We start from the raw sequence: 22,182 nt of genomic DNA, 5'->3' as shown, positions 1-22,182 counted from the left end.
AAATTCAGATTTATTTCAATTATGAAAGTCACTTACATATGAAGAATTTTAACAACCAAAGAAATTTAATTAAATTTAGGCTGAGTAACCAACCATAGCTTGAGAATAGAATCTGGGAGTCATGAACGGAAACTAAATACAATTTGAGGAAAACTTGAGCTTCTAATCACATAAGTTAATAGTTTTGATCTAGAGTGTCCTCTGTATATTGATTGATTGATTAGTTGGTGTTTAACGCCACTTTCAGCACTATTGTGCTGTTTTGTGGCGGTCAGTTTTATTGGCGGAGGAAGCCGGAGTTCCAGGAGAGAATCGCCGACCTTCGGCAGGAAAACTGACAATCCTAAATAATTACATTAGATTATGTTTCATTATAATACGTTATTCTGATTGGCTAACTGCAATCTCGCGTTATTCCTTAATCAACTTCATTACACAATGAAATTTATCATTCATGATGACACGAGGTCCCACAATAAAGTGCACAGGTAAATTAAATAAAAACTTGGATAAAAATCGTGTTTTCATGATCCTAGCTAAAAAATGTAATTATAAGTATTGAATGCTTCTTTTTGTAACTTCATAGGGTTGTAAAAGCGTTGACCGTGCGCCCATTTTTAGAATAGCGCTTCATACAAAATGTACTTCGGTCAACGCTTTTACATCCCAATGAAGTTACAAAAAGAAGCATTCAATTCTTAAATAAAGATTGGAGTCGAGCGCACCTGCCACGTGCGGGATTCGAACTCACAACCTCAGTGTTGACAGGCTAGTGATACAGTAGTTCGACTACGCCCTGTTTATAATTCATCAAGCTATTATAAAGAATTATTAGAAAATTTATTTCAAAAGTTTCAAAAACTCGAGAAATATTTATTTTTATCTGAATCATGACAAATGAAGATTTAGTTTTTGATACAGCATTCAGTCTGTATTTAGAGCTATTTACCTAATGCTTGTAGTTAAAAGGTTTGATTGGCTTGCTTACTTTGTTTGTATTAATGTTTGCTCATTAGGAAAATAGCTCTAAATAACATTATTTACCAGAAGCACGAAATATAAGTTAAAGTGAACAAATAGAGTTATCCCTCTTTGTCCTCTTCTGTGAATGAGCATTCAGTTTATCAGTTTTTATTATTGATAATAAGTGTGTATTTTGGATTGCATGTGGTATACACTTGGTTATTGCATGAACTTTGTATTTTGTAATGATTTATATGTTCTAAATGGGCCGTTTATAGTGAAAAAAAAAATTTGATTTTTGATTTAGTAACACTAGTTTTTAAACAGCGTAAAATTTACTTGTTCTTTTTTTTAACAAAATAATCCATATCAAAAAGATAACTAAAACGTTCCTTTGTCCGTACGCCTTTTAAATTACAACTTGGAAATAAAAAAAATATTATTAAATCCTAAAAAAATGTTAAATCAGCACTTTACTCCACGATTACGAAAACGAAAGTAGATCGGAACATAACCGGATATGGCCGATATTCTCCGAATCTAGACATCTACTTCCGTTAAGGCAAATAATTCCCGCCGTTTTCATCAAGCATTGTGTACAATTTGGACAACTGAAAACATCGAACAATGCCTCCCAGAGATTACCAAGCAGAACTTGGTGTGTAGTAAATTAATATTATTGTGTCATTCATACTAATACACACATAAATAGGTTGAATTTATAATAGATTCTACTCGAAAAAGTTCATCATAAGCTTTTGGCAAAAATGGCCGTGTTTACACCTCTGATTGCAGACCATTTGTCCAGGTTGAAAAGTTTTTTTCAGGACAGTAGCGGACCAAGAATTATATACACTTCTTTTTCCACAATACTATAAATGTTTCCAGGTTATTGTTGCATATTTGTTTGGTCTAAGTCGTACTTTTAAAACACATCTTATTTTTAATTTTATACCATGCTTAAATTACAAAAATGTAGTTTCTTAGAATTGAACCTACATTTCTTGCATCAGTCTCTGTATTTGTTCTGCATTTGTAACATAAAATATTGTCCCCCATGAGATATTGTCCATCGCTACACTATTTCATAATGAAATACTGTCCAGGACAATATTTCCTTATGAAATAGTGTCCTTGTCTGTGAAATTTTGTCACCTCCTTCTGGACAATATTTCACTATGAAATTCTGTCCATGACAATATTTCACTATGAAATTATGTCAATGACAATATTTTACTATGAAATAGTGTCTATTATGACATCATTTCACTGTGAATTTCTGTCCATGACAATATCTCACTGTGAATTACTGTACATGTCCATGAAAATATTTCTTAAATCAAATTATTACAAAATGAGAAATAGAACACAAGCATGCAGCATGCACATTTTTAGATTTATAACTGAACTTGTGTTGTAAAGTAAGTATTTTATATTTCAAACTAATATTTATTTTAACATAATTTATATATGTAGGACTCAAATCTATGGTGGGTTCCAGATCTATGGCAGATTCCTAATCTATGGTAAATATGACGTCATGCCATTCCCAATCTATGGCTGATTTTTTAGAACCCTAATCTATGGCAGTGTTTTTTTATTTTCCTAACCTAAGGCAACTTTTTTTCAGTATCCTAATCTATTGCGGATTTCTAGATTTCAAATAAATGACAGATTTTCTGCAAAGGTCGGACCAGTCAGTATATATCTGACCAATGATCAATGATTTCGAGGTCGAAATGTCCAAAGGTAGCGAAAGAGCTGCTTTTAAGTAAAAACCAGTAAATTGTAAAAGAAAAACAAAATATGACTATTACTAGGAAGCATATCCATAACCGTTTGTAAAATGAACACAGACTTTAGGGTTGAAATCGTGTGCCCCGGAAGGATAAGTATTTTCTACTCTGTGCATGGTACCTGCTTGACCCATTATTTAACCAACACAAAATGTAGTTTGAATTTTTAACAAATATCTATTTGACTTTGAGCGTTAGATAATTTAAATTTTGTTTGACTGATGACGATGTAAGTCCTGTCATGAACATTGACTCGCCTCCAACCCCTGACATTATAAAATAAAATCCTTATTTCTCCAACAGTACAGTTATTCGCATATTTATAGCGGGGAAAACATTAATATTATTAATATCTATAAGAAATCTATGACATATTTTTTTCTCTCCACTGAATCTCAAGAAAGATTATTTGCTACAACAGTCCAGGTGGTCACTGTTATATAGATGTCAAAATAATTTACGTTTTGTTACTTCTAATAGAAAATTTAAGAGATCATAGGGATACAAAACATTACATAAAACAGCAAAAAGAAAACCAAAATGTACAATAAAAGCTCGTACAATTAAGGGTGAGGGCAACACCAGCAACACGAGAAGAAGGCATCAAGGATAGAAACAACAACAATTCTGAATTAAGGTTGATTTAGATCCTTGCAAACTTACTTTTTGATCTTTTCCTTTTCCTTTTGTATAACAAAACCGTCGCTGTCAGCGGCAGCTTCAACGTTACATGACGTTATTTAATTGTGACGGAAAATTACGTACTATCCAAATCTGCCATAGATTTGGAGAAAACAAAAACCTGCCATAGATTTGTGATTTATTTGGCGTTTGTGACATCATTTTTACCATAGATTAGGAATTTGCCATAGATCTGGAACCCACCATAGATTTGAGTCCTACATTTATAAGCTAGTTTCAAATTTACATAGATACTTTATAAATAGTTAATTATAGATTAAAGAATTGTCTAACGTATGTTCCATTGTATTACATTATACTGTATAAATATAAGTAATGTTCTGACTATCACTTATGTTTGTTCAAAATTGAATGTACTAATAGTATTCGTAAATACTAGATTGATGAATCATTTTGCAAAGGCGTTGTGGAGTACAGTGTACATGGAATATTAATTTGTATTTATTTGTTTTTATCAGACAAATAAAATATCATTATCCAACATGATATATGTTGATAACCTCCCCTTCATGAGACAAAATTTCATGACAATCTGTCTTTGAAATATTGTCTCTATACACACAAAATATAACCTCCCTTTAACAGGACAAAATTTCATAGTATTCATCTGTGAAATGTTGTCTATATACAGACACAATTTCACAATGAAAATTTGTCCTTCTCTGGACATTATTTCATAGATGATGCATAGTCATGAAATATTGTCTTGGGGACAATATTTTGCTTTACACATTTCCTCATGTTCGTTCTTTAGGGAGAAACAACTTTCACTAATATTGATATTTGGTGTTTGGGATATAATAGCTCAAAAGGGTGCAAAAAAAAAGTTCTATCTTGGGGTAAATTTTACTATATACAAATGACTATACAGAAACACCTTTTGACTAACATTTTTGCTGAATACCTGTCCTCCCTGATTTAAATGGCATTGATCCTTCATTAGATGGTGATTTTGAGAAGGATCCATCTAGAAACTTGATAATTTTCTTGCCCAAAAGTTGCTACTATTAACCTTTACAAATGTGCTTTTCAATGTTATTTCTTTATTAGAAAATAAAGTTTTATGGGCTATCCTTTCCAAAACAGGATGTTGTTACCAATTTGGACTATTTTTCTCAACCTGTTTATTGACTCCGTTCCTCGACATAGTTTTCATCAACATCTTGTGGTCAGATAAAATGAAATGAAGGGGTGGTAAGTCCTTTAGGTTTGAAAAAAGATAATGAATCCAGAATGCTAGAATATCCACATAATCTTGATTCTTGTATATTTATAGTTACATATTATGTTTATGCCTTTACATCTTCAAGACGTAACAATTACCGTCACAGTGACAAGTATTTGAATACCCTTTTGTGTGTCATAATTTGCTGCGTAAGCATGAACATGTACTTGTCATCTTGTATAACTTTTTTCAGGGGTATTTGTTCATAAGAAAAGCGCTTTGAAATGTTGCTTCATTGTTGAGTTTCTATTTTTAGACAAAATAAAGACTTTCCTGCGAGAATTTTATAAAGATGGAGATGACAGTGGTAAAGATTTTGTATATGGACAACAGCTGGTAATTAACATGTTAAATTATTATGGCATGTACAGAGATAAGCAAAATAGTGATCTAAAGTGTCAGTTGAATTTTCAAGAGATGTACTGTTTCACAGAGGTTACATGTATCTCTCCTAATTTTTACATGATGTATTGAAAATTGAATACTGGCCTCTTGCCAGAGTACCTGCACTAATATTTGAACTCCTGTATATAATTTTGTCTTTTGCATGTTTAGAAAACTTTTTTTGTGTATGGACTTTACCCAGAAGAAATCCATGTTTTCTCAGAGTCCGACCCCAATTGAAATTTGGAAAGGCAATAGTTCGTTTGTCCCTATTGAACAATAACATATGTTTAAACTAATCAAAATAGATGTTGGTTTGGTGGAAACAGAATTTTTATGCCCTCGCTGAGCGAAGGGGGCATTAAGTGCTACCCTTGTTCGTCTGTATGTACACCCCAAAGTTGGTTTCCTGTTCTTTAACTTGAACTTGCCTCAACAAATGTTATGAAACTTATACGCAATGCTTATAACCACAAGACACAGATCAAGTTTGAATTTAGGTGGCGTCACTTTTACTGTTCTAGAGTTATGCCCTTTACAAATGGAAAAATTAATGAATTTTCAGTTTCCATTCTCTAAAGTTTGGCTCAACCAAATGTTATGAAACTTATACACAATGCTTATTACCTCAAAACTTAGATCAAGTCCGAATTTGGGTGGCGTCACTTTTACCGTTCTAGAGTTATGTTCCTTTATAACGTTGTATGCAAGTGGGCATCATCTGTGTCCCATGGACATGATGGACACATTCTCCATTTATTTTATTTTTTTTGTCTGACAAATACATTAACTGATCACTCATGATTATCTGTTGTAAAGAACCACAATTGACCAATTAATAAATTTAACTTTCCCTCCGTGTAAATTAGTCAGCTTCTGTGTAAATTACATCTGCACCAATCAGAATATTGAAACTGTGACGTTTCCATAATTCCACACCATTTCTGAATTGGTAAATCTAGTAATAAAAAGATAACCACTAACTTGCTTTTGAATATTAACCTATGGTTCCTTTCTTTTCAAATTAGGTGAGGATTGCACACAGAGAACAAGTAGCACTGACAATAGACATTGAAGATGTACAGGAACATGATCCTGATCTGGCGCTGGCAATGGTGGAAAACACCAGACGGTATATAAACTTGTTTGCTGATGCCGTCCAAGAAATACTTCCAGATTACAAGGAAAGGGAGGTAATTGTAAACTTATTTATTTCTTGTAATTGTGTCAAAGCATAGATATTACCTATATTTCTTGCAGGATAGATGATTTATCAGGAATTTGTACATAAGATTCTATTGCCAAATATTTGTTTAGATTATGGACAGGAGTTGATAATCGAAAATTTTATGCAATGACATCAGGTATCTGCTGCAACTCGCTTGTACATGTCCATGCACATGACTTCATTGATACAACTGAACAACTATCACATTTTCTACGCTTAAAAGTAGTTTGACTAACTAATTCATTTTATTTCATATTCTTAAAGCATTTCTATAAAAGCATGCAAAGCAAACCTTTGATCAACTTGCTTGCTATGTTTATTTGGATGTTTGTAATCAACAGGTAGGTAGTCTATTTCAGTCTGTTTACTATATACTGGAATTTGATTGGACAATAAACATTAACTTCATTTAAATGTTAAGTTTCACATTGTATGTCAATTTTTATTGTCCAACAAATACCAGTATATATTAAACAGACTGAAACTCCGCCTACCCTTTTGTTTACAAACATCCAAGCAAACATAGCAAGCAAGTTGATCAAAGGTTTGCTTTGCATGCTTTTATAGAAAAGCTGTAACCAAAAAATGTTGTTAAGACAAAATGTTGATAAAAAGAATAACAGCATTTTTTTTTTTGATACATACTTCATCAGCTTGTTTACGGGGCTCACTTGATATTGTTCTGTATCAAAAACAAAAATGCCTTTATTCTTTATATATCAAGTGAGAAGTTTAAGTAAAACTGACTTTTCTGTAACAAAGGAGAAATATAGATGAAATGATGATTTACCGAAAAAAAACCAGATTTATTTGCATTAACAGAGTTATGCCCCTTGATTGATAGTTGACACTCTCGTGTGTACAATTCTTGCTGATTTTTATGAAACTAATATCAACATATAACAATGTCTTGGACGAGTGAAAAAAAGTAACGATCATTATTTTAAAAAGAGTTATGCCCCTTTGAAATATTAATTATATGGAAAATTGCATTGTTAGCGCTCTCATGTGTACAATTCTTGTCAGATTTTTATGGAACTAATATCATAAGTTGATATCAGCAATGTCTCGGACAATTTCAGAAATAAGTTCTGATCAAATATTTTTAATGTGTTATGCCCCTTGGAAATATTATATCGGGAATTGCATTGCATTTGCTCTCAAGCCTTCATTTCTCACAGATCTTTATGAAAAGTTTGAAAGAACAAAAAAAAAAAGTTATTTTTCAATTATTGCCTTGGACCTTGAACAGATAAAATATGTGCAAAATGGGGGACATCGGAACTCTGTTGTTTTATATGTTTTCTATTTGATAGAATTTGTTGTCATGATCCAATTTGAAATTAAAAATGCATTGCATATATACTTTTAAGGTTACAAATAAAGATGCTTTAGATGTTTACATTGAACACAGATTATTGATGGAACAACGTAATCACCCTGATGGACAGGAAGTCACCAGAGATCCAAGGAATAAATATCCTGCTGAACTCATGAGAAGATAGTAGGTGTTCATACCTCTTCCCATTCACATTTGTTCCCTTGTTATAAAAACTTCTTTTAGTTTTCAACAAACATGACAGAAAAACAAAAGTTATGCAAAAGAGTTTATATCAAAATTTCTCAGGATACACATAATAGCTTGTACAATGCCTTTTTCAAAAATGTCCTAAAAGTTTTTAAGGGTATTCATAAAAAATAAGAATCTGTGATAAGTTGAAATAAATGCTTTTTGGACGAGAATTATTATATCAAGTCCTTGAAGTTGAATAAATGATGAAATTCAGTTAAATGATTGATTTAACTTTTACAGTGAAGTTTATTTCAAACTACCACCACAAGATAAACATGTAGCCATACGAGAGGTGAAGGCTGATTGTATAGGAAAATTAGTTTGTGTGAAGGGTATCGTGACCAGAGCTACAGAAGTCAAACCGATGTTGATGGTGGCTACTTACACGTGTGATACATGTGGTAATGAGACATACCAACCTGTAAGTTTATACATGTGCCTGCAAAGTTCTTGCTGATGTAGAGAATCGCCTTATGAACCACTGAAAATGGGTGATTTTGAGTGAAAACATCCTATTTTTTACTCCCTCTCTATATATTTCTTGTTCAAATACAGAGAAAACCATCAGAGTGAATCCCCTTCACTTAAAAGAAGCAGAGACCATGTAATTTTCTTTGCATTTTTCTCAGGAGCTCCTAATCTGATAGCTGAAATTTGGAATCTGGCTTCATGTAAACTTTCTATACCATTTGATCTTTTTCAAATTCATCGCTCAACTTCCTGTTTACTGAATAGTACTGTTTTGCACAATTAATGTAGAAATTGGTCATGTGTAGAAGCCAGGAAAGTACAACAATATTTCATTTTAGGTAAGAAAAATTTCGATTGTTCTGTCAAAGCAGCTCACAATTAAACTGAAATGGAATTTTGTCTATTTAGTAAACAAACTAAATAGGAAAGAGGTCAAATAACCCAACACTTCAAAAAAAAAAAATCAAGAACAAATTAAATGCTAGTCTCTGCCAAACGCTGTCAGTCCTGACCAATGAAATAGATGCAGGTTCTGCCAAATTGTATGTCAATTCCAGTCTGTAAGTCCGGTGTTTTCTCCATCTCAGTTATGTGACTATAAATAACTTATTTGATTTGGTTGAGATCCCGTTGCGTTGACCGAATGTCAGACAGAAACCAAAAGAGTTTGGCACAGACTGAATGCGATGAACAACAAAAACTGCACAACATTGCTAGTTTATACACATAAATGTTAACAATTGCCCGAAAATTGTTTATATCAAAAATGTTTTGTTTTCTTTCAGATAAATTCTCCATCATTCATGCCTTTGATCATGTGTCCTAGCCAGGAATGTACAACAAACAGATCTGGTGGCAGACTATACCTACAGACTAGAGGATCAAAGTTTGTCAAGTTTCAAGAAGTCAAAATTCAAGAACATGTTAGTATCTATCATAAAACATTTTAATGTATTGTAATATTTTAGGCATGAATTTAACAATGTATATTTCATGTGATGACAGTATACAGAAACATTAGCAGAACAAAACATATATGGAAATGAAAAAAAATACCTCAGGGACTAACAGCACTATGAACACGGGCGTTTAGACACATTTGTATAGATAAACCATGCCAGTTATTGTATTATTTCTGTAACTAATTTGAGCTTCGCCAAGCCAATCTTCCGAAAATTCAGTAGATCTATTTTAGAGGTATCCAAACTAAAATATACTTTTGTTATTTACAGTGAAAGTTCTCTTCCTAGATAGGGATTTTTCTTTTATTTTGTGTAATTTACTTACATCTTGTTAGTGAAAATTCAAACTGAATACATGTAAAATTGAATTTTGTACAGGAAAAACATATTCTTGTGCTAATTTTTTTATGAAGTGCAATTTGATCAGATAACCTCCTGCACTAGAAGGTAAAAAGATGTGACTGAAATCCTGGATTTGCATCCACAAAGCTTCAAATACAAGGCAGTTGTTTACTAATTTATATTTTTATATTTAAAGAGTGATCAAGTACCAGTAGGTAACATTCCCAGATCTATGACCGTCTACTGTAGAGGTGAAATGACACGTAATACACAACCTGGAGACCATGTCAGTATCACAGGAGTATCCTTTTTGTTTAAAAAATCCATTAATATATTCAATTGGGGGGAAATTTGCTAGACAGTCTGGTTGACTGAAAAAGGAACCTAGAAAAAACCTGGCATGGAAACATATTTTCTTTCTTAAAACATACTGTTTCAATATTTAGTATGGCTCAAAGTACTGTGTAGGGCTGAAAAGATGTGCCTAGCTACCTTACAATACCTAAAATTCAACCAATAGAAAATTTCTTGTAAATCAAAGCTGTTGTTAATCCTATTTCCCTAATCACTGTGATACTTTCTGTATACAGAAAAAATGAAGTGTTATTGATGTTCCTTTTAGTCCTTAACAATTGGCTTAGATATTTTTACCATTGATGAAAGCAGGGTATACTCAGGTTCAAGCTGGTTTACTGGCAGAAACATACCTAGAGGCTCATGTAAGTATTGTCATTCATTTTGTAGAAATTACATATGCTTGGATATACTACCATAGTATTGTATGAATGAACAATTTGCTATGTTAAGGTTGCATAATTTCTTGGTGTTAACTTTGTCCTTTTTTTTCGAAAAATAAAAAAATATGCGTTTTTGTCGAGCCTGCGACTTTTGTCGCAGAAAGCTCGACATAGGGATAGCGATCCGGCGGCGGCGGCTACGGCGGCGGCGGCGGCGGCGGCGTTAGCTAACTTCTTAAAAGCTTCATATTTTAGAAGATGGAAGACCTGGATGCTTCATACTTTGTATATGGATGCCTCATGTTACGAAGTTTCCGTCAGTCACATGTCCAATGTCATTGACCTCATTTTCATGGTTCAGTGACTACTTGAAAAAAAAGTTCACATTTTTTGTAATGTTAAATTCTCTCTTATTATAAGTAATAGGATAACTATATTTGGTATGTGCGTACCTTGCAAGGTCCTCATGCCCGTCAGACAGTTTTCACTTGACCTCGACCTCATTTCATGGATCAGTGAACAAGGTTAAGTTTTCGTGGTCAAGTCCATATCTCAGATACTATAAGCAATAGGTCTAGTATATTCGGTGTATGGAAGGACTGTAAGGTGTACATGTCCAACTGGCAGGTGTCATCTGACCTTGACCTCATTTTCATGGTTCAGTGGTTATAGTTAAGTTTTTGTGTTTTGGTCTGTTTTTCTTATACTGTATGCAATAGGTCTACTATATTTGGTGTATGGAATGATTGTAAGGTGTACATGTCTAGCTGGCAGGTGTCATCTGACCTTGACCTCATTTTCATGGTTCAGTGGTCAAAGTTAAGTTTTTGAGTTTTGGTCTTTCTTTCTAATACTGCATGCAATAGGTCAGCTATATTTGGTGTATGGAATGATTGTAAGGTGTACATGTCTAGCTGGCAGGTGTCATCTTACCTTGTCCTCATTTTCATGGTTCAGTGGTCAAAGTTAAGTTTTTGAGTTTTGGTCTTTTTTTCTAATACTATATGCAATAGTTCAACTATATTTGGTGTATGGAAATATTTTATGATCTATATGTCAGTTACGCAGGTTTTATTTGACCTTGACCTCATTTTCAAGGTTCATTGCTCAGTGTTAAGTTTTTGTGTTTTCGTCTGTTTTTCTTAAACTATAAGCAATAGGTCAACTATATTTGTTGTATGGAAGAATTGTTAGCTGTACATGCCTGCCTAGCATGGTTCATCTGACCTTGACCTCATTTTCATGGTTCATTGGTCAATGTTTAGTTTACTTGGTTAATGTTAAGTTTATGTGACAGTTGTAATAAAGCTTTATATTTAGGACTATCAACATAATATCAATGATTAGTAAAGAAGGCGAGACATTTCAGCGTGTGCACTCTTGTGTTATCTATTTCTGTGTTTGATTAAGGTTGATGACATTATCATATTTTTAACTCCCAAAACACCTTTCATACACCTTATCGCTATTTAGTCCAATCTGGAAAAAAAACAGTCACTTATACAGCTTCCTGTTTGGGTCAAGTCTCGCAAAAACAAAGGTTATCAGTAACGAGCTAAGGAAGGTAAAAGTTTAGAAAGCAAACATTTTGAAACTTGATAGGTTATGATTCACTTTTTTAAAACACAAATTAAAGAAATAAAAATGCTTTGTTTGAAGTGTTTATGATGGTTTAAAAATTTCTTTGAAAAGTTTTATGCATAATACATTGTTTAAACAGGGCCCCAGAAAGCTTCAACTGGATCAAAAAGTTGTATGATTTTAGAACTTATCCAAATTTGAATAAATAGTGATAAGGTGTATATATTTCAAACCTTAAGACTTCACCTGATACCATCTGAAAAATAATTAAAAATGAAGCAAAGGAAAGGGATAGGAATTGAATTTGTTATTCATTTAAACAAAATTGTTATGCTCAAATGAAGCTGTGAAAGAAATTGATTCGTTTAATTGCTCAAGGAATTTTTCATATTGCAGAGGTTGGTAAAAATGAACAAGACAGAAGATGACGAGTTATCAGCAGAAGAACTGTCGGAAGATGAGATCAGACAGGTTGCCCAGGATGATTTCTATGACAAGTTGGCCAGCAGTATAGCACCAGAAATCTACGGCCATGAAGATGTTAAAAAGGCTTTGTTATTGTTATTAGTAGGTGGAGTGGATAAAACACCTAGAGGCATGAAAATCAGAGGTGAGAACTGTATATTATTAAAACATTCGTTTTTTACATTGCTAGAACATTTTCATGTTTGATTGAAAAAAATTTACAACCTATTTCCAAACCACAAATGTGGTTTGGTAATAGGTTGTAAATTTTTTATTACCAAACCACAAATGCGGGGCCTCGGTGGCCGAGTGGTCTAAGTAGTTACTACTGTAATCACTAGCCAGTCAACACTCAGGTTGTGAGTTCGAACCACTCCTGCTTCCTCCACCAATAAATACCGGCTGCCACGAAATTTCCCAAAAGCGATGCTTAAAAGTGGCGTTAAAACACCAAAAACCAAACCACAAATGTAATGGTTTGTGTGAAAAAAAGTGTGTTTTGAATGTTGAAGTTATGAAAACAATGGTAGCATTTTCCTGTCATGACGTATATGAATGAAAGGAGGTGTGGAGTATACATAAATGAGCTAGCACCACAACAACACAAAAAAGACATTTAGATGTCAAAATACAGTCTTAAAAAAGACAAGTGTTAAGTCAAACTTGCAAGCTCAAAATCACCACAATTAATCATTAAAGTTTCAGTATTGTGAATTTTAAAATATCTGAATCATACTGGTAATAGTCATAGCTAGAAAGATGTTGACATTATGCAGTATTCTAATATAGATATTGTTGCTGAATGAAGCCAAAGCTATCTAATAATGCAATTGCAATCAGTTCTTGTTTGCAAGTACTTAAATGTCCATTAGGACTCAGATGACTTAATCTGTATCTCCAGTTAAAATAAATACTGTGAAACCTGTCTTAACTCTACCCTGGTATCTAAAGATTTTGTTCAGATAAGAAAATGTGTTTGGTTTACACAGCTATAGAATATTCATTTTATGTCTTTCGGTAAAATTTTCTGTCAAGGTTTTGGATATTTGTAAGGTTCAGTTTACCATTTTACTGCATGATACATTGATTTATGGTTGCTTTAATAAAATGTTAAACATGTTTTAAAATTTTATAATCTGGTTAACTTTATTTCAGGCAATATAAACATTTGTCTGATGGGAGATCCTGGTGTGGCCAAATCTCAGCTGTTGGGTTTCATTGACAGATTGGCACCAAGAAGTAAGTTTTTCATAGATCATTGGGAAGAATTATGCATTGAAAAAAGCTGTTGCATATAAAATGTCAAGGGGATATTGAATTACTTAATTGTAGGGTACAATGTTTGTCTCGCCGTATTGGAGGCTAGGCTGAGTTTAGCTGTTCAACTATTTGCCAAGTTTGTGATAATTTTAAGGGGAACCATTAATGGTTAGTTAATGATATTTGGTATGCCCTTGCATATGCATTGGTACATCTCATTTCCATGGAGATTATTTGGCCCCGCCCCCACAGTCATGGTCAATTGACTTTGAAAGTTTTTCTTAGTTTACATTTTAAAGAGTTGCCGCTTTAATTTCAACGTTTGCATTATACTATTAAAAATGCAAATGGACCAGACATATCTGTGTCAACAGTTTATTTCAATAATAGTAGGTTTATATAATATAAATGTGAAAAATATACCCCCTTACTTGTTCAAAACTCTCGTGTTGTGCCAGATTTTTAATATGCTAACTTCAGAGAAACAATTTTGCTGCAGACCTTATTAAAATTCGTGGTTGTCATATTTTATATTGCTTGCATTACTTCTATATAATCCTTTGAATAAGTACATATACATGTATGCTACTGAATCCATGTTCACAGCACATTGTAAGGCAAAACTTATTTTCCCATGTATTTCTTTTAGGTCAGTACACAACTGGAAGAGGATCTTCAGGTGTTGGTCTGACAGCCTCTGTTACTAAGGACCCCATTACAGGGGAGATGACTTTAGAAGGTGGTGCTTTAGTCCTTGCTGATCAGGGTGTTTGTTGTATAGATGAGTTTGATAAGATGATGGATGGGGACAGAACTGCTATCCATGAAGTTATGGAACAGCAGACAATTTCTATTGCTAAGGTTAGTACATGAAATTAATCTGTTCTACAGAAAAGTAATAAAAAGGAAAAACTATTGTTAAGAAGCAGTTGCATAATACATTGCAATTTTCAAACATGCAATTTAAGTTATTTGTGTACCTAATCTTGTTTCCGACTATTGGTTTAAAATTTTAACAAGAAAAAACCCCTGGATATGGAAATGGTATTGTTCTATACATGTGTTGTAAAAGAAAGGTGTTATTACATTGATACATATATTTGTGATTTATTTGATTCAGCAACAAAACAACATTACCGTGAAACCATATATCGCATATTTTAAGTTGTGTTTAGTTCTTTCTGTGAGTTTCCTAATGTGTTTTACCCTGTGATTGGAAAGACTGCCAAATTGTTTAGAGACATTTCAGTTGTCAAGGTGATTCAGTTAAAATCACAGTTCTTCAGTGATTATTCACTGTAAAAACTTGATTGCAAGTAACTCAATTTGAATTATTTCTTACTATATGATGACAGGGTTGCAAATGAAAGTTGTCATCACCATTTACTATTAATCATAGTAATGCAGTCAACACTAGTGAAAATGATTTTCAAATTGATAACTTTGTGTTTACTGTGATTTTAAACTGAAAAATACCAATTACTTTTATTATAGGCAGGAATTATGACCAGTTTAAATGCTCGTGTGTCCATCTTGGCTGCTGCTAATCCAGCATATGGAAGATACAATCCCAAAAAGTCATTAGAACAGAACATCCAACTACCAGCTGCACTTCTGTCCAGATTTGATGTCTTATGGCTAATCCAGGACAAGTCAGACAGAGAAAATGATCTGAGATTGGCTCAACATATCACATATGTTCATCAACATAACATTCAACCACCTACTCAGTTTACACCACTGGACATGAAATTAATGAGGTAATGGGCCTTTTTTGTATATATACAACAAATTATTTAAGGAGGCCAATGAAAAATGCACGAAAAATACACCCTTGAAAAAGCTTTACAAAACAAATGAACAAAATTAAATTCAGAAGGTTCAAGACTTGTAACAATTCTTCCTTATATCCTAACCCAGAAAATATATCAGAAAAGAAAGGATATGGTGTATTAATTTGTTACACAAATCCCCTTCTTCCATTTTCTAAAAAAACACTAAAGCAAAGGAACAGTGTTTAACATTGGATAACAATTTTCTTGGATACAGGAAATTACAAATTTAAATGTTCAACAAATTTCAAAATTTCTATAAGAATATATGCAAACTTTGGCAAAACCACAAAAATCAAATATCCATGAAAATGCAAATTTTCCTTAATCCATGAAAATTGGTAACCATGAAAACAAACCAATATAAACGAATCCACAGTATTCAAACATAGCAAACATGATTTTCATCAACATGGCTCATAAAAAGGGCAGATTTTTTTTTAAGTGAAGTAACAATTTATTATGATTTTAAAGAAGATTCACAAGCAAAAAAAGAAAACAAAACAATACATGATGAAAAAATTGGTGGACTTGTATACTAATGATAGATTTCTTGTTTAGCAACATTAAGTGGTTTATGACAACCCATGATTTTAGACCTTAGATTATTATAAATATGAAACTTGTTTTACATTTTAGGAGATATATTGCACTGTGTAAGAAAAAGCAACCAACAGTTCCTGAATCATTGGCTGACTACATCACAGGAGCATATGTAGAAATGAGAAAAGAGGCAAGAAATAGCAAAGATACAACATTTACCTCTGCTAGAACTTTACTAGCAGTTTTAAGATTATCAACAGCTCTGGTTAGTATACTGAATGATGTTACCATAAGATTATTTTATGAATCTGTTACCTGACCAAATTTGGTTTTAATATGATTTTTTTTTTCTCATCTATAAACCTGAACATCAACCAGGAAAACTTCCAAAACTCTGCTTCAGAAATTGAGAACTTCCAATTAAATATTTGACATGAGTTCTACTTATTACAAAAAAACTTTGCCCTTCTGCATTTGGAGTTTGCATTCCTAGTCTTTTTTTTTTTTAATTTTAACTAGTGTGTGTACTATTTAACTAACACAGAATATTCATCACAAAATTCTTTTGTATTTCTTGTTATAGTTTTTAATAAGAATGATTTTTATGAGATTTGTTGCAGAACATTTGACTCTCCCATATCTACGTTTTGGAAAAACGTCCACAATTTTGTTGTTGAAAAATAAGGCAGACAACAAAACATCCAATTGTCCACCTAAAATTAAGTTTTAAGGGAGAATCGGGTATGTGAACAAACTAATTCCTTTCTAAATCATTCTGACAATGGTCAGCATGTACACAATATGTATATAGAATTGTATAATTTATGAATAATTGTTTCAGGCTAGGTTGAGACTTGCTGATGTGGTAGAGAAAGAAGATGTGAATGAGGCCATGAGGTTGATGGAAATGTCTAAAGATTCACTTAATACATCACATAGTGTGCACAACAGGTTTGTTCATTCATTTATTTTGGATACATTGCAAAAATTCTTATCTTTAAACAATAGTAAAGTCTTTTTTTAAGTAAAAGAATGTTTTCAGATGTCCTGATGTTCTTTAGTTTATGATATATATTCTATATGTTATTCTAAAAACATGTTTTAATATAAAAATAAGAAGATGTGGTATGATTTCCAATGAGACGACTCTCCACCAGAGACCAAATGACCTAGAGGTTAATTAAAGGTCACTGTACAGCCTTCAACAAGGAGCAAAACCCATACCGCATATAAAAGGCCCTGAAGTGACAGATGTAAAACAATTCAAACAAGAAAACTAATGACCTGATTTATGTACACAATGAACGAAAAACAAATATGATATACAGCAACGAACGACAACCACTGAATTACAGGCTCCTGAGTTGGGACAGGCACATACAGAATGTGGCTGGGTTAAACTAGTTTGCTGGCGCCAAACCCTTTCCCTAACCTGGGAAAGTGATGTAACAGTACAACACAAGAACAAACTTATCAGTTGAAAAGGGCTTAGCTCTTCAGATGGATGCAAAGCAGAAAAACGTACAAAAACACAGAGATGTTGAATTTAGATTTTACATTAGGATTAGGTTATCAACATTATTGTATTTGAATACTTCTGAATATTCATCTTGGACTTTACAGATATCCATATAACATTGAAAGAATAGGTCATTTGTAATTTTGAAATCAGCAACTAGTATTAGCTATCATTCAGAATCATGTTAAATTTCTTGTCCAGTCATTTTTCCAACTATTATTTATTATTAAGTTAAAATATAATTTCAATTGCAATAAATTTTATCTTGAAAAGTTGTATTTGATATTTTATTGTTAAAATGCTGTGTATTCAATAAGGAGTATAATTTAGTTAAAATGCTGTGTATTCAATAAGGAGTATAATTTAGTTAAAATGCTGTGTATTCAATAAGGAGTATAATTTAGAAGAACAAATCCTTAGAGGTTAATATATATTAAATTATTTACTGTAATTTAGAGGACATTAATGAAAATGTACTTATTTGTTTCATCCCAAAGTAAACAATACATTGCCTTTATAAGATTGCACAATTCAATTCAAGACTAATTATTCTTCGTAGTGATTATATAATGTTTCTCTCTTCATAGAACACAGAATGTTGTAGACCAGGTATTTGCTTTAATTAGAGAAATGCTTCCGCTAAAGGGCCCCAGAACAGTCAAGATAACAGATGTCATGGAACAGTGTACTTCTAAGGGATTTAAACCAGATCAAGTCGATGCTTGTATCGAGGAATACGAAGAACTAAATGTATGGCAGGTCAACCAAGCTCACACAAAAATCACCTTTGTGTAAATCAAGTTGTGGCACATTTCAAATAATCGATGTGTTCAAAAAGACAGACAAATTGTGTTCAGATATTTCATAATATAAAAATGATCTTTAAACCTATGGTATTTAAATGTTCTTAAAAATAAGAATTTAAACCGAAGTGTGTTCAAATATAACATGGGTTAAAAATTTTGTTCAAAACCAGAATGTGTTCCAAATGTAAATGTTTCAAAATATCCAAGATCAAATGTGTTTGGAAAGAAAATATGCCAAAATCACAACTAAGATTTTAAGATATGAATTTGAACTAAAATGTTGAATCATGTCTAGTAAAAATATGTGAAATATATTAAAAAATTATTTTTTCTATGGTTTTATAGAATTCTTAGATTTTTAATTGTACAGTATAATCAAGTTATTCATTGATTCAGTGATAGAAAAGGGAAGTTTTCAATATATTAAAGCAATGACTTATTCATTTTTTTCATATTTATTATTATCAAAAGTACGATATGGAGATAATTGCTTGGTATAATTTTTCATAATGGATACAAGTTTAAAACAGCCATATGTAATTGAACTTTAGTATTTCAATTTGATCATGTATATATCATCTTGTATTATACTTAAAGAGTCTTGTATTATACTTCAAAAATAAAATTGTCTACAGATTCTTATTGGTTTCATTATATAAACCTGTACAGGTCAGTTTAGCTCATTATTTAAGAATTGAAAGCTTCTTTTTGTAACTTCATTGGGGTGTAAAAGCGTTGACCGAAGTACATTTTGTATGAAGCGCTGAAGCGCTTCATTCTAAAAATGTGCGCACGGTCAACGCTTTTACACCCTATGAAGTTACAAAAAGAAGCATTCAATACTTATAATTACATTTTTTAGCTAGGATCATGAAAACACGATTTTTATCAAGTTTTTATTTAATTTACCTGAGCACTTTATTGTGGGACCTTGTGTCATCATGAATGATAAATTTCATTGTGTAAAGAAGTTGATTAAGGAATAACGCGAGATTGCAGTTAGCCAATCAGAATAACGTATTATAATGAAACATACATCTAATGTAATTATACAGCAATGTTTGCCTGTTCCAGTTATTTGGCAGAAAATGAGAATGAATGTGATCTATAAATCTGTTTTATTAGTTTTGTAGTAACTGGTTTACCCCTAGAAATTCATGTTTCTTATATCATTTAAAAATTGGTAGTGAAATTGAATTGTGGGAAAGAATAGAAAGCAACTCAAAATTCATGAAACAAGTTTACAAGTTACTATGCCATGTTCCTGTCATAAGTCAGAAACTTGTATTGTTAAAAGTGATGTCAGAGCTTAACTTTAGGTTTCATAACTAGAATCAGGTACTTTAGAGCTTAGCCTGTAGATATCTTGTTTGCTGGTGTTGCTTGGTTAATATCTCTTTATGATTGAGGGGTCTTTTCATCATAGTTTTTTTTACTGCAAGTTGTACATTGTTTTACATTTTAAATTTATTAACAGGATTATCAGGGAATTGTTTTTAATCCTGACGATTCTTAGTTATCTCCCTTATCTAAGTACCACTACTGCAGTCTTGTTTGATATTAAGCCCATGGAAAAATGAATTTCTTCCAACATGTGACAATTATTAGGGCTCAATAGGCAGGAAAAACTTCATTTCATGTTTTTGTGAAAAATCAGTTTTGCTCTACAGAGAATGTTGTTAACCTGCCAGTTAATTCTTGTTTTATATTCTGTACTGCCAGTGATTGTGGCATAGGCTATGTGAAACAAAAGGAATGATACATTGAGCAATGTTGAAACTTTTAAGAGATTATCAGACAATTTTAAAAAGAATCATTGAAAATTGATGATAGAAACCAAAGCAACACTTTTTTTCATTTGCAAAAAAAAAAAAGAAAAAAGCAAAAAATAATTTACCTGGAGGGTAAGAACAGACCTGGTATTGTTAGGGGAAACAAACAAATCATTTATGCATGGAACAACCTATTAGGGTCACCATGGCTAGGTTCTCACATTAAAATTTTGTATTTTCATATGTAATAGGACAAATAGAAAGATTGAATGTCCACACTTCAGCAATTCAACAACACATGCTCTACTTCTACCAAGTTTTCAAAATTAGTTTGTTTATATGGATCAAAGACATTAATGTTAAAAATAGTTGAATCAAATGGCCAGGGTTGTGCAGAATATTTCTTAAGCAATGGTGAATGCTCTACCTGAACACATAAATATTTGAAATATGAAATGTAAAATTCTCTAAACAATTCCATAATGGCAGGTGCACAACTTTAATATATGTGCAATCTTCCTGTGAAGTTTCAGGGATCTTGGTTGAAAACGACACAAATTAGGTACCCACTTTTCACTGCCTGACATCACCATACTATAAGCCAATTTTGGACTTGTCCAATTCATCCAAAGATGTGTCTAGATTTATTGCAAGGAGTATATGCTCTTGATGGGGATCACTTCCCTTGACCCCATTTTCATAGTTCAGTGGTTTTTTGCTGGCTGAAGTTTTTGTCAGGGTCAGTTTTTGAGAGATCTGGTTTCTGTTATGCATATATACCATTAGATATAATTTTAAGTTGTTTCAATGCTTATCTTTATGATACTTGGCGTTACAAGTATACTTAAGTTATCTGTATCTTTTTATGCCCCTACCATGGCATGGAAGGCATTAAGATTTACCCTTGTCTGTATGTCATGAAATTGGTTTCTGTTCTCTAACTTAAGTTTTCCTTGAAAATGCTTAATACCACTAAACACAGATCAAGTTTGAATTTAGGTGGTGTCACTTTCACTGCTTTCGAGTTATTATGAAAATAAGATGGTATATGATTGACAAAGAGACAACGCTCCACCAGAGACCAATTGACATAGAAGTTAACAACTAGACTCCACAGTACGGGCTTCAACAATGAGCAAAACCCATACTGCATAGTAAGCTATAATAGGCCTTGAAATGACAATTGTAAAACAGTTGGAACAAGAAAACTAAAGGCCTGATTTATGTACAAAATAATAATGATATAAAGCAACAAACGACCACTGGCTCCTACATTGGGACATGCACATACAGAATGTGGCAGGGTTAAACTTGTTTGCTGGGACAGCGTTGTAACCATACAACATAGAACATAATATAAACAAGAGGCTCTCAAGAGCCTGAATCGCTCACCTATAATTTTTTGCTTAAATCTTTCATCAATGATTATTTTTGCTTTTTAATATATATTAATGAGTGGCTTAAAAATTCCATTGAGATGTTCTTTGTATCTGTCATATTTTCTTCAAAAGCAAAGAAATACATTTTACCCCTCCCTATGTTCCATTTTAGCCATAGTGGCTATGTTTCTTGACGTACAAGAAAATAAAATGCAAAATTTATACTAGATACTCTGAAACTCATTCAGCCCAAGTTTGGCTGAAATTGATTCAGCAGTTTCAAAGGAGAAGATTTTTTAAAGTAAGCAAACTAGATGAACAAATTGTGAAAAATGTCTTTAAAGGGCAATAACTCCTTAAGGACACATTTGACAATTTTGGTCATATTAACTTATTTGTAGATCTTACTTTGCTGAACATTTTTGCTGTTCACAGTTTATCTTTTATCATTAATAATATTCAAGATGATAACCAAAAACTGCAAAATTCTTTAAAATTACCAATTTAGTGGGCAGCAACCAAACAATGGACTATTAGATTCGTCTGAAAATTTCATGGCTGATAGAACTTGGCCTAATGAACATTTTAACCTCTCATCAGATTTGCTCTACCGGTAATTGCTTAAGTGTTTGAGATATATTA

General features: G+C 32.4%; 1 protein-coding gene across 1 annotated transcript; it reads left to right on the top strand.

Annotated features, from left to right (window-relative positions):
- Positions 1-1,510: 1,510 nt before the first annotated feature.
- On the top strand, positions 1,511-19,031 carry LOC127738929 (DNA replication licensing factor mcm7-like). Its single transcript, XM_052250420.1, has 15 exons — positions 1,511-1,621; positions 4,943-5,022; positions 6,099-6,263; positions 7,672-7,802; positions 8,112-8,292; positions 9,128-9,265; positions 9,843-9,947; positions 10,288-10,365; positions 12,361-12,574; positions 13,585-13,668; positions 14,339-14,550; positions 15,184-15,449; positions 16,161-16,329; positions 16,906-17,015; positions 18,171-19,031. Exons 1-15 carry the CDS (start codon positions 1,591-1,593, stop codon positions 18,376-18,378), a joined length of 2,172 nt encoding a protein of 723 aa, XP_052106380.1. The 5' UTR covers positions 1,511-1,590; the 3' UTR covers positions 18,379-19,031.
- Positions 19,032-22,182: the final 3,151 nt, after the last annotated feature.

Source organism: Mytilus californianus, unplaced genomic scaffold, assembly GCF_021869535.1.
Source record: "Mytilus californianus isolate M0D057914Y unplaced genomic scaffold, xbMytCali1.0.p SCAF_4, whole genome shotgun sequence".
NCBI lineage: Eukaryota > Metazoa > Mollusca > Bivalvia > Mytilida > Mytilidae > Mytilus > Mytilus californianus.
This window is presented reverse-complemented; position numbering and strand designations above follow the sequence as displayed.

Coding starts and splice junctions, on each gene's coding strand:
- LOC127738929 (XM_052250420.1), top strand. CDS start 1,591: ATGCCTCCCAGAGATTACCAAGCAGAACTTG. Junction 7,803..8,111: donor GCTGAACTCATGAGAAGATA/GTAGGTGTTCAT, acceptor TAACTTTTACAG/TGAAGTTTATTTCAAACTAC. Junction 12,575..13,584: donor TAGAGGCATGAAAATCAGAG/GTGAGAACTGTA, acceptor ACTTTATTTCAG/GCAATATAAACATTTGTCTG.